The 20,745-nt window shown below is 37.5% G+C and overlaps 1 protein-coding gene across 5 annotated transcripts in view; it reads left to right on the forward strand.

Moving 5' to 3' along the window:
* ZDHHC14 (zDHHC palmitoyltransferase 14) overlaps positions 1-20,745 on the forward strand; it is a 113,505-nt gene that overhangs the window by 47,516 nt on the left and 45,244 nt on the right. For 3 of the 5 annotated variants that reach the window (XM_009460693.2, XM_087775194.1, XM_087775196.1), the window contains exon 2: positions 13,258-13,430. In XM_009460693.2, coding sequence (XP_009458968.1) covers positions 13,258-13,430 — 173 coding nt within the window. The remainder of the gene's footprint in view (positions 1-13,257; positions 13,431-20,745) is intronic. The other 2 variants (XM_087775193.1, XM_087775195.1) reach the window with 1 other exon arrangement.

Raw genomic sequence — 20,745 nt, forward strand, 5'->3', positions numbered from 1 at the left:
AAGCCTGGAACTCGTGGTTGGCAGATGTGGACTATTACATTTTCATGGTGGTTCGCTGTTCTAAGAGACTGAAAAATTGCAGAGAGCTCATACCTTAATATTTCTCAGTGCCTGTGAGGAGTTGGACACCAGTAACAGGGCTTATATGCATTCATCGCCATGAATTTTAATTCAAAGGTAGTTGCATTAAAAATCTTTTTGGGGAATGGATGCAGTTATACTAGGTATACTTGGTATTTGCCATGCTGCTTGCTATTTTGGAGTTTGTAGCTTCTCTGAATAGAAAAACTGCACTCTCTGCTCTTGCGTATTTACTTCTATTCCCCTCCAGCCTCAGTATTTTCTGCATCTTTTAAACAAGTTAATAGGTGGTTAGTATATATTTGGGACATAGAGTATATTAATGTTGCTTTGCAATCCAGGACAAAATGCAATGTTTAGAATTTGAATTAACATACATTTGAAATGTGAGTTTCTCTCTAGATTACAGAGTGTGGGTTAGGATCATGTCTGTAGTCTTCAGTCCTTTTTTCATCCTTTCAGCAAAATCTTATTAGAATCTTCTGTCTGCTGGTAAGAAGATTTGACTTTGTGGACAGAATGGAAATGTATCTGACAAAGTGTCAAATATGAGGAAAGAATGGAAGTGGTCCAGTAGTGAGAATGATTTGGTTTATTACTTTAATAAAGACTTTAAAAAATAAACAAGCGTGAGTTCAGTACTTGGTTCATCAAGAAGTTCAGTTGCTTCTGGACTTCAATTTGTGAACTTATTCACAGTGATATGATTAATTATTTGGTGTGTTCTTCATACCAGTGAACCTTTGAGGGCTTGATCTTCCTCAGGCTAATGAAACACTAGGTAATATGCTATTGTTTAAGTTTTGTTTTGAAGTGTAAGAGGGCAAAATAATTGCTCTTGGAGGAATAAGTGCACATAATGTTATTTAAGCTTGTAACGTGAAGTTCAATGGACCTGAAATTAGATTTACAGCTGTATTTTGGTTTAAGATTGCTTGCATGACTGTTCATTCTTCTTTGCCTTTTTTTTTTCCCCTTCAGACAAAGCAGAGTATTGCAATAAAGAATTCTATTCTTCAGTTGTAGAGTAGAGTAGTTTCCTGTGCTTTGAGAGGAAAAGGATTTTTCTATACCTGTAAAGAAACAGAATCTTGTGCTCCTGGTCTGTCTTTTACTTGTAAATAGAAATTACTTACTCTGCTGCAGTGTTGCACGTGTCTTTCATATGCTTTGCTTTTTCACTTATTCACTGTGAGCATTAGCTTAAAGTTCATGACTTTATGCATATAAGTTTATGCAAGATGCACCAAGGTCTCTCCTCTACACACGTAGACAGAAGGTGCTATTAATCCCCATTACATTGCACCTTTACATAGGAAAGCTATTGAAAAATGAAGCACATACCTGACATCTCTTGAACTTTGTTGTCATGTTTGTAAGGGCACAGAAAGAAAGGAGGAGGAATACGCTGGGCATTTATCCTTTCATTTAGTGCAACTATTTGAAGTAACATAACCAGCATGCTTCTTATAGTTACATGTAGCTCATCTCTTTGAACGTAGCATGTTCTGCAAACCCAAAAGGCAAGCTTTTCCATGGAGAATGGACTTACTCAGAGGACTGGCTAGAAGAAAAGAGTAAAGGCTGCACAACATTACCAAACTCTGGATCTTTCTCCTGGTTAGGGTCTGTTCCTGTTGTCGGGTGCGAAGATGCTGATTAATCCAGGGTAGCAGCTTCTCTTCAAGTTCAGTTGCTGATATCCTCAGATAAATCAGGACACTGGCAGGGTGTTGTAAGGGCTACAGCTCCCCTCTGGTACTGTAGCACAAGGAATGTGTGTGTTTGGAGCTGGCAGAAGGTCCCAGGTAGCCTCTGTTCCCTGCTGATCAGAGTCCAGCCAGGAGAGAACCTGAGGGACTAGCTAAAGGCAGCAGCAATCCTGGTTAAAGACAAAACACCAGAGTAAAAGGTGGGGCTCGTGATATTACTGCTTGCAGGACTCCATGAAATAGGTTACACATCACGAATTTACGTTTAGAGATGGTGCACTACGGAGATACAGGATGCAGCATGTTATGCAGTTTTATACAGCCAGTTGCTTTTTTTTTTTTTTGTAAGATAGTGGTCCTATAGTGGTGTTCCGTTTTGTTGCTGCAGTCCTGGTTTTATTTTGGCTTCTGTGCAATTGTTTTATGTATTCAAAAGATTTCCATTTCTATTTAACTTCATGCCCTGCTAGTTTCCTGTTTGCGCAAAAGTGCCAAAGTGCAGACCAACAGTTGGAGCGGTATTTGCATGGTTGAGTGTGTCTGGGAGAATTGTTTACATGTCAGCATCTGAAACTGGGAGGAGGACAGCAGGACATGTTTGACAATGGAAAGACGGAGAACAAATCTTGTGTTGCAATTCCTGAGAGTGTATTCTGGGAACAATGAAGTAACGGAGCTTTGCTCTGATTTTCACGGCTGGCTTGCCTTAGGGAGAGAGGTCATGTTATTCTACTTGCAAAATCATCTACTAGATGTCTATATAAATAGTGGCAAAAGAAATGCTCTTTCAGTGGGGCTTGGGATCATATCATACGGACAATAACAGGTTGCATAATTAAAATGGTAGAAGAAAAAAAGTTTGAAATATACAGTTGCAATGGATGCAATAAAGACCTTTGCTTTGCTTCACCTTCTTGTGAGACTTTTTTAAAAAGTTGTGGCAGTCTGACAAAAATACAGATGCTAAACTGAAGAAGTAAATTATACTTCTGAAGAAGGGTAGCAGTAATACCCTATGTTCATTATTCTCCCCTACCTGAAATCCTGGTTCAATTTACATTAAAATTTGGGGTTTGTGGTAATTACTGAACAAAATTGCAGTAACAACTCAATTGGGAAAAGGCTTGAAAATTTTAATGAAATAGTAGAAAGCAAAATTTGCATATGAAAAAATTTAAAACTGAGTGGGAATTTTAAATAAAATGTTTTTAAGACACAATGTAAAAGCTGAGCATTTCTTCTTTGTTCATCTTCTATTCAAGTCTTGTTTATGCACTAGCAGTCAAAATATTTAGTTACAGTACCACAGCTAACTGTAAAGTAACTGTGGTTCTTAAGTGACTGACGTTTGTGTGAGGAACATCGTTCTCTTCAATGTGGAAATTTTTTTGCTGTTGAGCTTGTTACAGAACGTTCTGTGATACTCTCAACTTTTAACCATTAATAGGGATGATTTTCATCCTTAGTTTTTAATTTTCACAGTAACATTTCTGTTATAACTTCCTTTAATTGTATTTTTCTGTAATACATATTTCTTGATGTAGCTGGCTTAAGAGAAAATATGCTGGAATATGTTTCCCTTATTTAAACAGGTGATTTAAATCATAGAATTGATGTATGGTAGAAATAACTTTTGATGAATTATACAAGTGTTCAGGAAGGGAATATGGAATTAGTAATTTCAGTCAGTGGCTTGCCTCAAGAGGAAAATGCCTGTGTGTGACATATTTGTGGAACTACAGAGAAAAGCATAATACAACAGAGGATAGAGCCACCGATTTTCAATTCAAACCTGCTTATCTAGGTTTGATAAGTATTTAACACAAAAGTGTATACAGAGCATTTTAGATGTCTTCAAAAAAAAAAAAAAAAGGAAAAATTCAGACAAAAGTATTTCAATATTCAAACAGTGCGATCTTTTCTGCACACATCCCTGAAGATAATTAAATGCTATGACATCAAAAGATTGCTTCTGAATCACCAGAATTAGCAATGTAGGGTATTTCTTAAACCCTTAATGCCTGGATTTGCATGACTTGCACCCAAATCTCAGTTCTAATGCAAAATAGTGAAAGGCTATTCCTAGTTTAAATTACATTGCTAACCGAAATATTTGTAATGGTAATGCTTTCTGTGTAGATGAAGCACTATGTGCTTTATTGTTTCCCGTGAAATAAAAGATTTGCCTCAAGCTGGTCTTGCAATTTGTTTATATTTAAACTGACTCATTTTTAGATATGAAGAGCTGGCACTGCTTTGGCATGATGTGTGCCAGTTAGTTGCTGGAGTTGTTTTAATCTGAAGTAGCCTGCAGTATGCCAGTCTGTCCAGTGAATGCTTAGTCTGGGACAAGAGAATTCCTGTGATACTGTGAGGAGGCAGTAGGAAAAAACAAAGGATGCCATTTCAGGTAAAAGTCTCCCAATGCTTGTGGAGACCCACGCCTGTGAAGTTACTACAGACAGGCCTCCTGGGTCTTTGAGCAGGGTAATCAAGTCGCTGAATTGCTACTGCTCAGTTCTGCTTCTTTTGGGGAAGAGGAGGTTAAAGTCTCTTGGGTTTTATGCTCCTCCTTCCTTTATGTTCCCAGTTGCTTTATTTATAAACATGTGATGCACACTTCTGATATGTAGCGTGGGCAGGATCATCAGTTCTGCACTTTTTAATAAGTAAAGGAGGCCCAGGAAATGCTGTATCTGTGAAGCTTAGCTCTGTTGGTCAATGAAAGAGCAAAGGCTTGTATTGCAGTGAGTTCCACTGAAAAGTTAAGGTATTTTTTCCCTGTGTTTTAGATTACAGTTCATTTGTATGTTTTATTTAAAAGTCTTGCGGTGTGGAGAATTGCAGAGGGAAAAAGACACAGTAAAAAAAAACCAATCCATTTAAGACACTGGGTTGAGTCTCTTACGACTAAGGGTGGGATTTCATTTTGTGGCTAAGTCCACATAGCAGTTGAATGCCTCTGGAAATGACGGTTCAACTTCATCCTGCCCTCTGTGTGTTCCTACCTGTTCACTGGCACTCATTACTTCATACAGTGAGTGAAGTTATTCAGGAAACTCATCTAACAGAAAATGAATTCCCCACCACCACCACCCCACCCCACCCGAAAAGGGAACAGGTTGAGAGCAGTTCCTTTGTTTTAACTTGGCGTTAGCCAGCTCACTTGTGCTTACACAAGGGAAGTGACAGAGTGTGGCAAGGGGTAGGGGTTGCATTGACAGGCCTTTGCCCTTTAGCAAGAGCTAGGCTTTACATCTAGCCTTTAGACCTTATAAATTGTGCAGGGCGAACACAAAATACTGCTTATTGAAAGCCTGGAGTTCACTGTTTGGCAGCAGCTTACTTGCGTGTATTTCCATTTCCAGAGAATCCTGTGGAAAAATCACCTAGAAGCTTGTACTCCTTCAGGGACTTGCGTTTGTGGCATAAGGCATTTCCGCTTGTTTTGTCCCAGTTTTCATTTCTGTTCATAAGTACTTGGGATTAACCTGATGGTTTAGTTATAAAATCACATAACAGGAAATAATAAGAAATAATAAGGAAGTAATATGAAGCATAACAGGAAAGAAAGTGTTCTATATGAGCTGTTTAAAAAAAATCCTGAGTTTGTGCATCTGGTGGAATTCATTAATTGGTAGTCTTTTACTATGGAAACCAGACTTTGCACAGTATGCAAAACCAGAGAATTAAAGAGCAAATATATTTTTAGCTTTTCAAGTAAGTAATCAGTCAGCAAACAGAAATTGCAATAAAGCAAGCCTTTGATTTGCCACGTGGTTGGAAGCCATGCCTTTTCCGAGTTTGTCTTTTGAGGATATGTCATACTTGCATTGGCCTTTCATAAAGAACCTGATTATTTGGTAAGACTCAGGCTCTTGACGTATAGTTCGTTAGATATTTCCCATTTGCTTACTACCTGGCTTGGAAATTTCTGGCCAACAGTTGGTGCAATCAGAATTTTAGAAATTTTGTTTTGCAAAACAAGGAAGTTCATTCTCTGTATAACAAAACAAAATTTAGTTGCCCTTGTAGGATCTTCAGTAACCACATCTGTTTTGCAGACAGGTTCTTTTTGCATTACACACTTTATCTGTATCTCCACTGTGAAGTTTGACAGTGGATCATTAGAGTTAATTTATGTAGCAATAAAAATTGGGAGGTCATGCAAGGCTATTACTTTGTTGCATATCTGCTGCATTAAACCCTTAAGATCTTTACTTGTAGGAGGGAATTTGTGGTTATCTTATACAATGTCATAATCAACGCTGCTTGCTTAGCTTCATCTGAATTCCTACATCCAAATCCAGCCAGCGTAAATGTGATTTCAATGGTAATGCACTACAATGTAATGGAGTCAGTGCTGCTAGGAGTTCCATTGACCACTTGCCGGTTTGAGCAGGGGAGGGAGAGGTCCCTGCAGTCTTTCATTCTTGGTAATTGCTCATGTGTTTTGACATCAGCTTTAAAGATCAAACTGTGTCAGGTTTTCACATGAAATTTTGAAGACTGGTTGTTGAGCTTTTGCTCTTCAGGGTAACATTAAGCTAATTTTATTTTGTACTTAGTTTGAGAGAGGTTCTAAAGTACTTAATTTATTAGGTTTAAGGATCATGCTGTTCTGTAATCTGTGTGATTTCATCATATTAATCTTCTTTGTTTTAAGTAATAATTTCTAAGCGCTGGTAGAGGCTGGGACACTTAGTTACACAATATAATTACTATTATTCTGTATGTGTTCTCACTTAAAAATTATTTTTAATTAGAATTAAAATTAAGTGAAGTTATCCCCAAGCAATATAACAAATACAGAAAAAAGTAAGATGTATCCAGTGCCATGAAATATAGAATAAACTAGTAAAGCATTCAAGCAAGACTAAATGCTTCTTGTCTGAAACCATCCAATAAATCTCCATTTATGGCTAGGGTATAATATTTTAGATTCTTAAACTGAGGAGGCAGTAATATTCCGCCTATTTCTTCCCTTCCTGCTGTCATTCTGCCTTTTTGTTTGTTAGCTGTTGTGTTTTCCATAGTCTTCACAGGTTTGCAGCATTCCAGATTTCCTGGACTTGAAATGAAGCAAGTATTAAAAAAGTGATTTTTGTCTTGTATTTTATCAAATAAGTTTTTGAAACTGATTGACCATTCTGAAATGAGGGAGTATATGATGTTAAAAAACAGTTCAAAACACAAAAAAGAATACTGAAATAAATCCATTTTTTAAAAAGCAAATTTCAAATCCCATTGAAATTAGTCTGTGGTTTCCTTAATATCTCTTGAAAATTATGAGAGGAATTTTAAAGGCTGTACAACAGAATCAGGCAGATGTAGCAAACTAATGCAAAACTGCCCTAGCTAATCTTGTTAGGCATTTCATGTAACATTGCTTGGAGTAATGTCATGGATATGCACCACCACAAATAATCTATGCTCAAATTACATCACATTTTCTGTGTGCCAACAGCATGCTTGTGCAGAATTAACCATTAACTAGTTGATGCACTGCAAGTTGTTTCCTATTGTAACTTTTTTTTTGTGTCAGGTCTTTCTTAAGAGTTTCTTCACCTTAACTTTAAAATAAGGTCCTCTCAAAGAGGTAGTAGGATGCTGGGTTTTGGAGGTAGGGATGGAAACATATGAGCATCCCAAAAAATACTGACTTTAAGAACCGATACATTCAAACATTCTTTGATCTTATTTTTTTTTCTAGTCTTTAAATTAGGTAGGTACTTTTTTCTGTGGCATTGTTTTCTGCTGTAGCTACGGCTAGACAATGAGAAAATTTATACCATGCTTCTTAAAATTCTGAGTGTATTAAAACTATGTTTTAATATCATAGGTGCAGTACCTTTGAAGTCATCTGTAGCAGGTTGAAGCCTGCATTATATGTGAGAATCCACCATGCAGTCTTTAAAAGTGCTTCTGTGATTCTTTTTATACCTCCTTATACTTTGCCAACACTTTTCCTAATAGCAGTATGAAATGTAATGTTCTCGAGTTGCTGGAATCTGCTGGAATACAAGTAAAAAGAGGCAACTCTCCAAACCCTACAACAGTGAAATTACTCCACTCTTGATCATTCTCTTTGTCCTGTTTATTTTCCTACAGTTTTTGTCAGGCAGCAGCCTTCAAGGTTCTTGCTGTGCCCTCCTGTTTTGCCCATCCTTGCATCTTCCACTGTCTGTGTTGTGGCCTATGTGCACATCTTTGGCTGCTTTCTTTAAACTGGTAACTTGTCATTAGAAAAGTAAATTATAGGCCATTTCTGTTCTCCTAGCCCAGAGCCTTGATTTGCCTTTAATCTATCTATATGGGTATTCTGTCGCCCTTTCTAAATTGACCGAGGTCAAGGTTAGAACGTGGTTTCACAAGATGCAGTGGTCTGAATGAAAGCCTTACTGACAGCTGCTGAAGCGGAGGTCTCCTCCCTCTGTCCCAGCTTCCCTCTCCCTCTAGTTTTTGTGTGTGCTTCTGTCTCTCTTGCCTTGTGCTCATATCAACACTCCTTTCCAAGCGCATATTTGATTTGTTAAAGAGGCAGAAAGAGAAGTCAACACAATGGTGGTCTCTTCGTACATTTTAGTAAACTAACTTGGCTCACTAAAGAACCTGGCGAAGATTTGCGTTGGGGTAAGGTCAGAAGTTTGGGACTGAGTGGCTTGAAGCAACGATGCAGTGGAGTTGAAAGGAAAGGGAAGCTGAGAGGAGCCATAAATAAGAGTGGCAGGACAAAACCCAAACCCTTTGGGTTAGTTTAAGGAAAGCAGCACAGTCTCATTCAGATGTTAACTTGTAACGTGTGGAACCAAACACAGGGTTCACAGTGCAAGCCTTCTGTCTTATTCTTGGACACCACCTGCACACCAATAGCTACTGGTACATTAAATAGGCAATACCTGCAGAAACATAAATTAAATTGATGATGTAGGAAAAAGAACAGTAATTTTTTTCCTTATGTTACTTGGTTCTACTATACTTTATATTATGCTTTTCCTAGAGTACGTTTTTTTTATATCTGCTGCAGAGTTTTATATTGGTGAAAAGCTTGACATAAATATCTTATTATCAGTCTTGCCAGCCAAGCTTGTAGAGGTCTTTTTTTTTTTTTTTAGTTAGTGTAATTAAGTGTGATAGCTACTACATCTTTGCATAAAATGTGTACTTTTGTTGTTTTCTGCCTGCCAGCTTAGCAAATATTGAGATCTCCAGTTTCTCACAGGTTTGTGCTCTTTAGTAACTGGCTGTATTTGTTATGAATGGTTTTTTTGTAACTACAGGGCTAGTGTCTCTCCAGGTTAGACTCTCTCCAAAATTATCCCTACTGGATAGATTTGTCACTTGCTGTATCTCCCCATCAGTGAATAACAACAACTGTCAGTGAACTGTTCAGGAAAGCCTTCGTCTTTCCAGGAAAGGCCTTAAGGAGGCTTCCTTTTTTTTCCTCCCCTCTTCTAGTGAAAGAGCTTAAAAGTTGTAGGACTTTGTGTAGCACTGTGTGTGCTCTTCAGTACAGTCACTACATATGTTTTTCTGCTGATCTCGGTAGCCACAGGGAGCATGGTTATGCAGTTAAGAGGGCTGCTGGGTGGTAAGAATTACTTTTGTTGTTCTCCTGCATCCTTCGTTCACAGGGATGATACTTGATAATTATCTCTTAAATGCCAGTGTGATTTTATTTTTATCTAGCTGTGACAGTCTAGTCTTCCAGCAGATTTTATTTCCCTCCTACACTCATGCAAACTTTCACGTGATGCTTCAAAAACGCAGCTGAGAAGCCAAGCAAAAAGCAGGGCTGAGTTGTATAAAGCCCCTCTATTAATTAAACCAAAACTTCAGGTTGTGTTACTGGTTGCTATGTGCAAATCCAGACATTGTTCTCTGAAGAAGCTATTTCCACAATAACAACTTCTAGCGGGATATACAGTCAAGTAATACTTCCTAAAAATGTGTTTTCTGGGATGGAGCCATTCAGTACTTGCTCTGTGCTATCATTGCGGATACCAGTAAAGGACAATTGTTTCGCTGTGTCTAAGATGTAAAGTGAGGATGTCAGCTCATGTCTAGCAGTTACCAAGTGCTGATTTCAAAAGGTACGTCACTACTTGCTCTGCAGATGTGCATAGGACAGAGATTTGTGCTGGAGCTCTGTGCTGCTTTATCATAAGCGGTGCTGCAGACAGACAGACAGCCCTCTGTGCAGGGAGTCCCCCTGCCTGACAGTTATGAAATTTGCTGTCAGGAAATACTTGCTAATATTTACTTTAACAACTCACTGACAATACCATCCAGAAAAGATATTTCTTGTAATATCTGAGGAAAGCTGATGCCTAAAGGGATGCAAACTCAATTGAAGCAGATTAATTAAGGAATTTGAGCAAATATTAGGAATAATCTTTTTCTGTGTATAGTATTTGACAATTTTAAAAGTAGTAACACTAAAACAAATTGTTTAAAATAATATTGACTTAACATAGCAGTACAAATGCATTTGTTATATAAGCATGCAAATATAAATTATATAAATATGCAAGTGTGTTTCTATAGATGTATTGACAATTTTGAGCTAAAATCCACATTTTTAATTCAAAGCCACGTCTAGTGGATTTTTTAATAACCCAGGAGATAGATTTTTTTTTCCCTGTTTTGTTTTTTTTTATATACAGACATGAAGAAAAGATGGTCTATACAGTATCTGAATTTTTGAAATTTAAATGACAGGAACTTGAAAAATTAATTGGGCCTTTCTAAAGGATAGATATTGAGCTCTCAGCAGGCCCATGTAATATTATATGGTCTGTTGGTACGCAAGTCAGACTGGATTGAATGGTCCTGCCTAGGCTTACTGTCTGAATCTCTGTAAGGACGGGTTTCTCAGTTTGAAATAATTTCTCAGTTGGTGGAGCATTAGTTGGTTATTATCACCAAAGGTGACATCTTCGGTCTTTTCTAGATTGTTACTGAAGTAATTCCAAGTCAAAGTTGATAAAATACAGGGTGTTATACCCTGAAAACACCTTTAGGCAAAGCAGGTTACCTTACTCTTGCCCTGTGGTGAAGAGTGTGCAGGGCTTTGAGAGTGTTTTCTTTCACTGCAGATGGACTTGGTTCAGCAAGGCAGAGACAGGTGTTTTCAAGCTTTTTTACTAAATGAAGTCATCGCTTTTCGGCAATGCAAGACTTTCTCACTATTTCAGCACAGGAATTTTTTCTTTCTACCAATTCCCTATGAAATTATTGTTAAAACAAAACATGTCACTGTCATGAAGGCCCTTCAGTTTCCATTCTTTGAGTATCACTGATAATTTGAGATTCCGGTTGTGTAGGTAGACTCCATTACTGTTTTTTGCATTGGCACCTGTCTAAATTGTATTGCACCTACTGTGCTGCTGTGAGATTATCTCATGGTGCCTTTCGCACACATACAGCTCTTGTTTGGTCAACAGACTTCATCACAGTTGCAATTTCTTTGGTATGTGTAATGAATAATGCAATAGAAGAATAATAGCACTGTGCTATATTTAGTGTTCATTAATGTCCACGTTCCCTCTAATCCTTTTAAAAATACGTTCTTGCAGCCTATTTGTACTTTTGTCTGAGCATATTACAGTAGTTTTGATTTCAGTAATCCTTTGTGGCAAGAAATAAATTGTGCAGTAGGACATTTATGTGGTATGAAAGCTTCTCTTCGGTTGTTCGTTCTGACTTCTCTGACATGAAGGGAGCAAGGCTTGTATCCACCAGCTGTCTTGCTGCTGCTTCCTTTAGTTAGCACTGACTTCATAAATCTGGGTCTTTGACACGGATTTTCTGAAAGTGTGCATTTGAAGTACGTTTCCTAGTATTTAAACAATCTATTCATTATATGAAACTACAGTGTCTCTTGCCCCTCACCTTCTTTTATACCCAGTTGTGTTTTTAATCTTTCATAACTTGTTACACCTGTAATATTACATTCATGTAGGGTGAAAGATGAATTCCACTCATAGTGATGGTACGATGCGCTGTGTAATGCGTTTGGACTCACTGCATCTGTGAAAACCATGGTGTTTGATGAAACAGCCAAGTACGTTTAAAAGGATTATGCAGGGAGATAAATGCTTGGTACATGGTAGCCGGTATGAAAAGTGTTTCTATTCTCTCCCTATCCCGTTGGCAGAAGTGATGGACAGTGAAGCTGACATTGTCATCACTTGCTCAGAGTTAACATTCCAGTGAGGTTAACTGACTTGCAGTGCAAAAGTTCACGCGTCTGAATCATCATTTAAGGCAGTGAGCAGAAACAGGGAAGACGATGTTAATTAAACTTGATTGATACCTGGAAGCTTTAGATGAAGCCCTAAGGCATAGAACTTGGTTTTCGGTTTGTGTTGGTTTTAGGCTTATTTTATGACTTCTCACGCAGACATCAGAAATTCATGAGGTCATCTCTGTGTTTTGCCTACCTCTACTTAACATAAGAGCAATGAAGAGAGTCTTCAGCCTGCGTGTTTTCTAAGATGATCCTGCAGTGCTTATTGTATGACTCAGATTAATGGGAGTGGTATACTATGTAACGTCTAAGTGTTCATATCCCCTCTTTTTGCACAACTGTAAATAGATGGTTATATTTGTGTGTTGTTTAGATTCCAATGCTTCTGTCCATTTTGATTTTATTACATGTGAAGCATAGAGGAAAACTTGCTAAAACTGTGATCCTGTCTTAAGCCCTGCATGTATATTGTAAATCTGGTAACCACAGAGCCTTTTTCTGTGCTGTTAAAGGGCTTGATGTTGCCCTAGAGCCCCCTGGATTATTTGTTTCCAGGTGTGTTGCACTGTCATTTGCACTTGTCTTACTTTGTAAATGAGTAAACAAGCTTACCAAGTTACAAGAAATGGATTAAGAAAGAGAATCAGTAGTGGTGTTATAATATTGATATATACCAAGGCTATTAAAGGAATGTGTCACAGGTGTTAAGTTCTTGAGCATGTCTTTGTGATGGACAATAAATTCATTTTGTAGACTTAATTACATTTTTCAGTTTAATTACATTTTTCAGCGTGGCTTATTTCATCATGTTATGTGCTTTGCTTTTTATTGCTGAGTATCTTCAGGTTATTTCCCTGCCCCCCCTCCCATCCCCTCAGTTTGCTTTATATAATTGGGCAGTAGATGAACAAATATATGAGCTTATAAGATCCTGTAATAAAAATATTTTCTTTTCTTATGTAAATGAGTATTGCGTATTAGTGAGGTCATTATTATGCTTTTTGGACTTCTATTGTATTAAACAGATTATGAGAAATTTCAGAAGTGTCATGAACACAAACAGAAATTTCAGCTTCAGTAAACGGTCCAAGACAAGTAATGTATCAATAGAAGAAAGTGAATTCTTCATATGCATTTATAACGGTAAACAGTTTCTGAAAGCAACTTGCACTATGTGTTATTGATTATGTTTAACCTTTTTTCTTTTTCCAGTTGTCCATATTTGTCAGAGAAGATTACGCCTGCTATACCTGCAATTGGTGGGATTCTTTTCTTTTTCGTGATGGGGACCCTGCTGCGTACTAGTTTCAGTGATCCTGGTGTCCTCCCACGCGCAACACCAGATGAAGCAGCAGATCTAGAGAGACAAATAGGTAACACTGAAGGTCTGTTGTCTCTTCGCTTTCCTCCCGAGGGTGCATGTACTGTGTGAAGGCAGTGTGCTGCTCTGCTCATGGGAGGAGTTACTCCTATCTTGCCACAGTAATTGTTTTGGAGTTGTAACGTCTGATGACACTGCAGTGATTCGTGTGGAAAGATGGTTGATCAGTTCTTCACCGAGAAAGACAGTAAACAAAATCCTGGCCCTGCAGAGTGATAGTTATTCCTGTAAATACTTTTCAGCAAGTATGCGTCAATTCTCTCTGTGGTGCACAAGAGAATACTTTCTAAAGTATTTTTGGCAAGAAAGCTGATATTGCAAAGGTTTACAGTTGTGCATCTTTTAAAGTAATGTACCCTCAGAGTTTAACTGAATTTAATTGTGTTGTTGTTTATGTTGTGAAAGAGTGAGATAAGTCTCTGTGTTAATGTACAGTCTCGTAAGTTGATGCAGTCTTGGGAAGGTGTTTTTCAGTAACAGTAATAAAATGTTACTATTTTCTATCTGTGTAAAGCCAGCACAATTAAAGGAGAGTGAACTAGATTTTAATCAGCCTAATTTATCAAGAGAATTATTAGCTAAATTCTAATTGTGGAATTTCTGCAGCTGCAAATACGCTGAATAGCTAAAATATGCTACCTGCGTAAGAAAACACAGGAGGAGTTTCAGAGATGCTTCATAAACAGCGGCTTTGTTTGCTTATTTTTTAGTAAGCTACTAAAGCTTACTGAAGTCTACTGTATCTGTTTTGACATGATAGTCAATGGAAATCCCATGTTCTGAAACAATTTCAGAGGAACACTCACTTGTGTAGTTGAAAAGACAGATAACAGGTTTATGCAAGCACAGGAGAAATACCTGCAGGGTCCTTGATGTTTAATACTATAGTACGGTCTTAGGCTTTGTTTACTGTTGCAAATAATTTAATGCAGTAGAAACAAATGAGTGCACTAAAGCTGTTTTTGCAGATGCTTCTGCATCTGTACAGTGTGAATTTACTTCAGACTAGGTTTTGTGTGGTTCTCTCATAGACGATGTCCTCCGCAAAGCATTGGTGAAAATGTCATGAGGGGCAGAGTCATTGCTTTGGACTCTTACGCCATGTTATGGGGTAGAGTTAATTTGGTGTACACATGGAGCAGAAGTTCTGGTTTAGTTTCCTCAGAAAGCAAACGTAGTTTGTATGCACCAAAATCACACTGCAAACAATGCCAGTAAGTGGGAATGATAGGAGAATTCATGTCAAAGTAGCAAAATGTTAACAACAATATGACATTAGTTTTCTCTTACTTAGCTGTTAAGAGACAGTAAGCACATCATGAAGTTATATCTTCTACTTAAGAGATCTGTTGGACAAAGAAATATCGTTAAGATAAAACAAAAAATCTGTCAACTTATATTCACTATTTAGGCCTTTATGAGCCTTTAGCAGAGGAAAGATAACATGTTTGTTTTTAAATACATACATACTTTAGTGGTTGTTTGAATCTAATGATTCCATTGTGATTCAGAAATCTTGTCTGAAGGGCTCAGTTTCAGAAAACTGCTGTTGAGGGAAGAAGAATGGTTTTATTTTCTGGAAACGTGCACATTATCTTTGGTATGGATTATTTTAAGAAGAAGCAGGATTTCAAAATATAGTGATGAGTTCATTGATCATCACTACAGTGAGATCGTTTTCTTTCACCGGATTTGGAAGATTCTGACCACAGCTGTTATACTGTGTTATGTGTTAAGATAAAAAGGTATCTGTGTAATAAACAGCCTTTTGTGTATTTCAAAGCATTTGGATTTGAGTTCTGGAGTGGAATCAATGCATTGGGAGCACGCTCTGTGCAGCAGCTAATTGTACTTACTCTGTGCTCTTTGTGTAGGTTTGAGGCTTTTGGAACTGTGTGATCATGTAACGTGTTCATTGAACTTTGTGGGAAGGAAATCTTTTCCCATGGGTGTGTGAAGTCTGAGACGTGTAGTTCACTGAATTTTATAGGCCTGGTATAGATTTCTAAAAACAGAGTCTTCTGCTGGCATTCACATTTCAAGAAGAAAACCTATATTGCTTTTATACATTGTTTGGACTAATTGTGCAGAGCCAGGAGCCAGCTGTCATTGCCATGACAGGAAGAAGGTTGCATTTAGCTAGTCAGGACTTAGCTTTGGGCAAGAACCATACTGTACATAGTATACAGGGAAGAAAACTGTTAGATCCTAGATGACCCAGATAGCTAAATCCCAGATGGATGAATTTAAATTCCTATACATTTCTTCTGTTTGCTTACTTTCTGATATGGCACTCTAGATTATTTAAAAAACAAATCTTCAGTCAGCCTGCCCTTACATGCCATAAAGAAATTAAATCAGAAATGGAAGAGCATTGTGAAGCCATATTCTCACTACACTCCCAAAAAAAAAAAAAAAAAAAACAAAAAAACAAACATTAAAAATGGATATGGAATGTGTTTATACTGAGGAACTGGAATTCTCTTCAAACACAATAATTTCAGTCCTTGCTTGTGTAATAGAAGAATCCCTAATATTCACAGAATCCAGATATGTGGAAAACAGATGCCAAAGTTCAAATTTGTGTTGTTGGGAAAGCTAACAGATTTCTTAGGAAGACTCATTTTAGAGCTTATTTTTTTTAGCTTTTGCCAGTGCTGTCACTGCAAACATTTTTCAGAATCAAATACTGAGTACGTAATGTGCTGCATAGAAGTGTGTAAGTTGCTATAATGGGTAATGGCATTATTTTTGTAGCTGGGAAGGAAAGGTTAGAGAGTGGGGAAAAAACAGTATCACGGAACTATTTGGGGAAATGTGGGGAAAATTGTAATTTCCCCCTTCTTTCTCTTTTTTGCCCCCACGTCTTCTCAAAAAAAGTTATTCTTTCTCTACGAATAACTTGTGGGAGGAGGATGGAATTCAGGCAGGTATATTGCTTAGTGTTGCCAAAAAGGAATGCCCCTTTATATCATAAAATTGTGTTATAACTTGTAGATAAACAATTGTTTAAAATTTAGAGTTTTCCAGAAAAAGCCATTTTGAAATAGAGCTTCCCACGTAACTGTTTTATTACTGCTTTAATTACTGTGACAGCTCACGAGTATTCTGTGGTTTTTAAAATGGTGTTTTCCTTCAGTTTTATTAATGCACTAGTTGGGGAGCAGTGGACATTCTTTGCTTATTTCAGTGCTGGAGTTCCCAGTGAAATGTCTTATGATTGGAAGGTAAACATGTTTATTAGGTATTTGAAATCATAAGAGTATCTTTCTAATTTAATAACCTTCCATAAGACTTACTTGAAGAACTTAGATTTCTATTAAACCTTTACACTTCATAAGTTTGCCACCATGACCTCTCCCAGCTGTTTCACTCCAGCAATCCCAGCACTCCTATTTTATTTTTTCCTCTTCCTGTGGTGAAGCACAAGTAGTCTTAATTTGCCAGTCACCATCCTGGTCTCTGCTGTCCTAATGGTGAGTAATAGTATCTAAGCCATTTCCAAAGAATAAAAGCAGTTTATCATAACTGATATAAGTTACTTAAGACATTTAATAAAGGAAGCAGCGCTGCTTTGTAAATAAAATAAAACATGAATGATACTTTTAAAAGTTTAAACTGAGAAGTAGTATGTTTCTCTTAAATTTCACCTTTATCAAATTTGGCATTTAAAGGTAATTTAAAAATGAAAGCTTAACAATTGTTAGGTGAATACCAAACTTGGTTTTTAAATTATCATCTATTTCGACTGAACAACACACATGCCATCTTACTTACATGCATACAACCAACCCATTTGTGTCAGCTGGCCTTTTACCTTCTCAGAAAAGCAGCATTGTGTGGGACACTGCTGTACCTAATCAGAAGAGGTTCTCATTAGGAAAAAGCTGAAGCACCATAGGAGAACACAGTATGGAAGCCTGTACTCATGAAGCATATTTAAACCAGAACTAGGAGAAGGGAAGACATTTGTGTCCGAGCCTGTTGACCAACCATCTTTCTTTCACTTTTCATATTAACAAATTTCTTTAAACCCATTTTTGGCTAAGGATAGGATTTCAAAGTTGGTTAGAAGCAAGATTTGCGGACAGATCGTTGGGCTTCTTACTGCTGGTATTCTGTTTTGTTTCTTTTTCTCTGTAATGGGAAAAGTATTGATGATTGAGAGAATAATTTATTCCTACTATAATGTGAGATCATTGTAAGGAAAAGCTGGAGCATAACTGTATATGAAGAAAAATGTATTTGAGGGAAGTTACCTTAACTCTGGTTAAAGTAAGGATATACTTGTTGTTGCTTCCCTTGCTGAGACCAGTTTGCTGAGTAAAAACAAATGGAAGAGAAAGACAGGAATGGTGTTTTGAATTGTGCCACGTATACTGGTGGCTGATAGTTCAGCTACAGAAAAATCAGTCCTAATTCCTTAAACTGTTTGAAAATTAATGAAATAAAATCTTCCCAAACAGTGGGAGGCTTTCACACCTGCATTTGAGAAAGGAACAGAGAAGAGGATAAGATGCTGAAAAGAATAGTAGTATCCATCTAGGTATTGTCCTACGTCCCTTGTCATCTCTGTAGGTACTTTTCCATTTCTGTGTCTGTTTCTTTGAATTTCTTGAGTCCCTTAGGCAGAAAATGAACTTAAAATCCATTAACGAAGCTGCTACTGAAATTTACTTGCTGATTATCTACTGGTAATAATGATGGTGCAGTTGGGGGAAAAAATTTTCAGCACAAAAACTTGTGTAACCTATTCTTTTTATGTAAAACAGATGGGCTTTCTAATGGAAATTAACCTTTTCAGTAATTACGTATAAATATGTTAACCATGACAGTCTGCTAAATGAGATTGCAAGTGAGTTGTTGAAGAGTAGATATTAGGGTTTAGTTATCTTGCTATGACACATATTTTTCACCACTATATCCAGCTACTTGGTGAAATCTTGAGTGTTCTGTAAATCATGTGTTAAATATGCTTTTATTAAAGGATTTTCCCCAATTTAACCACAGCAAATGAATTCCTTAGTTTTTAAGGAATATATGTACCCATATATGCAATATTTAATTGTATATTAATTGTATATTATTAGTAGTATTATGGTTTTGAAATGGATGTGGTGTAATAGTCACTTTAGAGTTTTTATGATGTGCAGTTTAATTCTCTGTTCTTGTAGAATGGCAGACCTATAAACAGCCCATAAATATTAACTGTGTTCTTGGCTCCATTTGAAGGATTAGGTATTTTGAATGCTTGCTAATTGGCATATAAAGTGGCTTAGATGCATTATTTTCATAATCCAGTGGTTATAAAGACAAAAAAAAATCAGAAGTAGCAGTAAGTTGTTCTTTGAGTAATGAAAACCTGGACAGGTAAGGCAGAAAGCAGCACTATAACAATGCACTTGTTATTAGGGCCTTGATGCAGAAAAATGTTACCGCAGTTTGTTCCAGAAAGTTCTTTGGGTTTTGGTTCCTGTTTCTGGGGAATCCTGTGCTTTCTGGTGTTGAGAGTCCATTCTGGGTCTCTTTTTCTGCCTCTTGTTTATATTGCATCTGTTAGGCACATCGCCCCGAGTTCTGCCCTGTGTTTCCTATACTTCTGTTCAGCCCTGCCTCCATGGCTCTTATCTGGATCCTACTTGCGTGCATTTTTTGTTGTCTGTCACTCCTTCCTCTTTTTCTGAGCCTTCCTCCCACTTGGCTTTCTACTCACCTTGTGTTTCTGTGATGGGATTTCCTCAAAGATTTTCCTTGCTCTGGGCTGGGCAGGTGCCTCCTCATTCTTGTGGAGGTGATAGGAGTGAGAGCCAGGTTCCTTGCCCTGAGTGCTTAATGGCAGCAATCTCCAATAAACCCAGTTCTGCTGGAATGTGGCATCCTTAGTTTCTCTGGAGTGATGGAGTGTTCATAATCTTTTCATAAATGGAGCTAACATGTGCTCTGCAGTAAAGAAATCTGGAAGTTAACTTTATAGCTCTTAACAAGCTGCTGCTGAGGATATCTGAACCGTGACCTCCCTCCTCCCCCCCACTTTTCTGCTGCCAAAATTTGTGCAGAAAAAGTTGCATGCTAAGCTCGAAGGCTACAGCATGTGCTAGGTTTCAGCTCCTTTCTTCAAATTCTCTAACACGACAGAGGTATTAAAATGTTTGCTATTCATCCGAGTTTCAGAAGTGGTTGAATCACCTTGCTTAAGCATGTGAAAACCTCAGAAATAAGGTACATAGCTTAGGCTACAAAAACTCACCAAGGTTTGTTTTTTGGTTTTTTTAAGCATAAAAATACGGAAAAATGTAACAAAACATTCATGTGGCACCTTTTCCTAATCAGTGTTAAGGTCTAGTTTCATTGATCTTTTTCAAGGAATCCATTACTTAGAATAAGGTACCACATTTAGTCCAAACTACAGGCACAGGTTCCTGTTCAAGGAATTCCTTATTTACCCTGTGTAAATACTGATCTATGTCAGGAAATAAATTATTTTAAATAAGCAGCTGAAAATAATCACTTTTTCCTTAAAGAAAGAGTCAGTCAGATACAGAGTTTTGGCTAAATGCAAACTGAAAACTATGAATTAGACACTGAAAAAAGACAAAGATTGTAGTAAAGAGTTGATTAGGAGAGACAAAATGTTTCCATGTGTGACTGTTTTAGAACTTGTGTTTACAAATTTTTTTAAAAAATGGTAGCACAACACTTGCTTCACAGGTTCGGACCGCTGAGCTGATCAAAACCACTGTCCTTTCTTCAGCAGTAGCAAGACCAGTAGTCTTCCAAAAAGGGCCAACGGAGTCTTGAAGTGAGGAACTATATTGCCAGCAAATGTGGATTTTAGGGCTCAAGTTCCCAAACATGAGGGCTCATGGCAAGTCTAGTGGAGAGGAACAAGCTAGGTAGCTATAACAAATCCTTCTGCCCTAAAACTGCGATTCTGGAATCCTCAATGGAAATGGAAAGAAACATCTTTGTACTGTTAAAATGTATTTTTTAATGTACCCTAAAAAGACGTATCCTCATGGAGTGGCATCTGTGCAGCAGGAAAAGCTGGATGGCTCCTGCAGTTCAGAAGAAAGCTTCTATGTGCTCCAAAACTGTCAGTCTGGTTTCATGGGCTTGGAACTTGCTGTAGCTTTGAACTTGAGGTGCATTTTAAAGATGAGATGCAAGGTTAACAGTAATATACTTCTAGGCAAGAGGTTCTTCAGATAAATCACCTGAAAATAATGCCTTTACCAAATTGTTTCTTTTCTAAAATTCGTGCATGTAACATGTCCAATCTGTGGCTTTTACTCTATCCAAGTTGTTCTTGATACTTGAGA

Source organism: Nipponia nippon, unplaced genomic scaffold, assembly GCF_047370975.1.
Source record: "Nipponia nippon isolate SJK-2023a ecotype South Korea unplaced genomic scaffold, ASM4737097v1 scaffold_4, whole genome shotgun sequence".
NCBI classification, from domain to species: Eukaryota; Metazoa; Chordata; class Aves; order Pelecaniformes; family Threskiornithidae; genus Nipponia; species Nipponia nippon.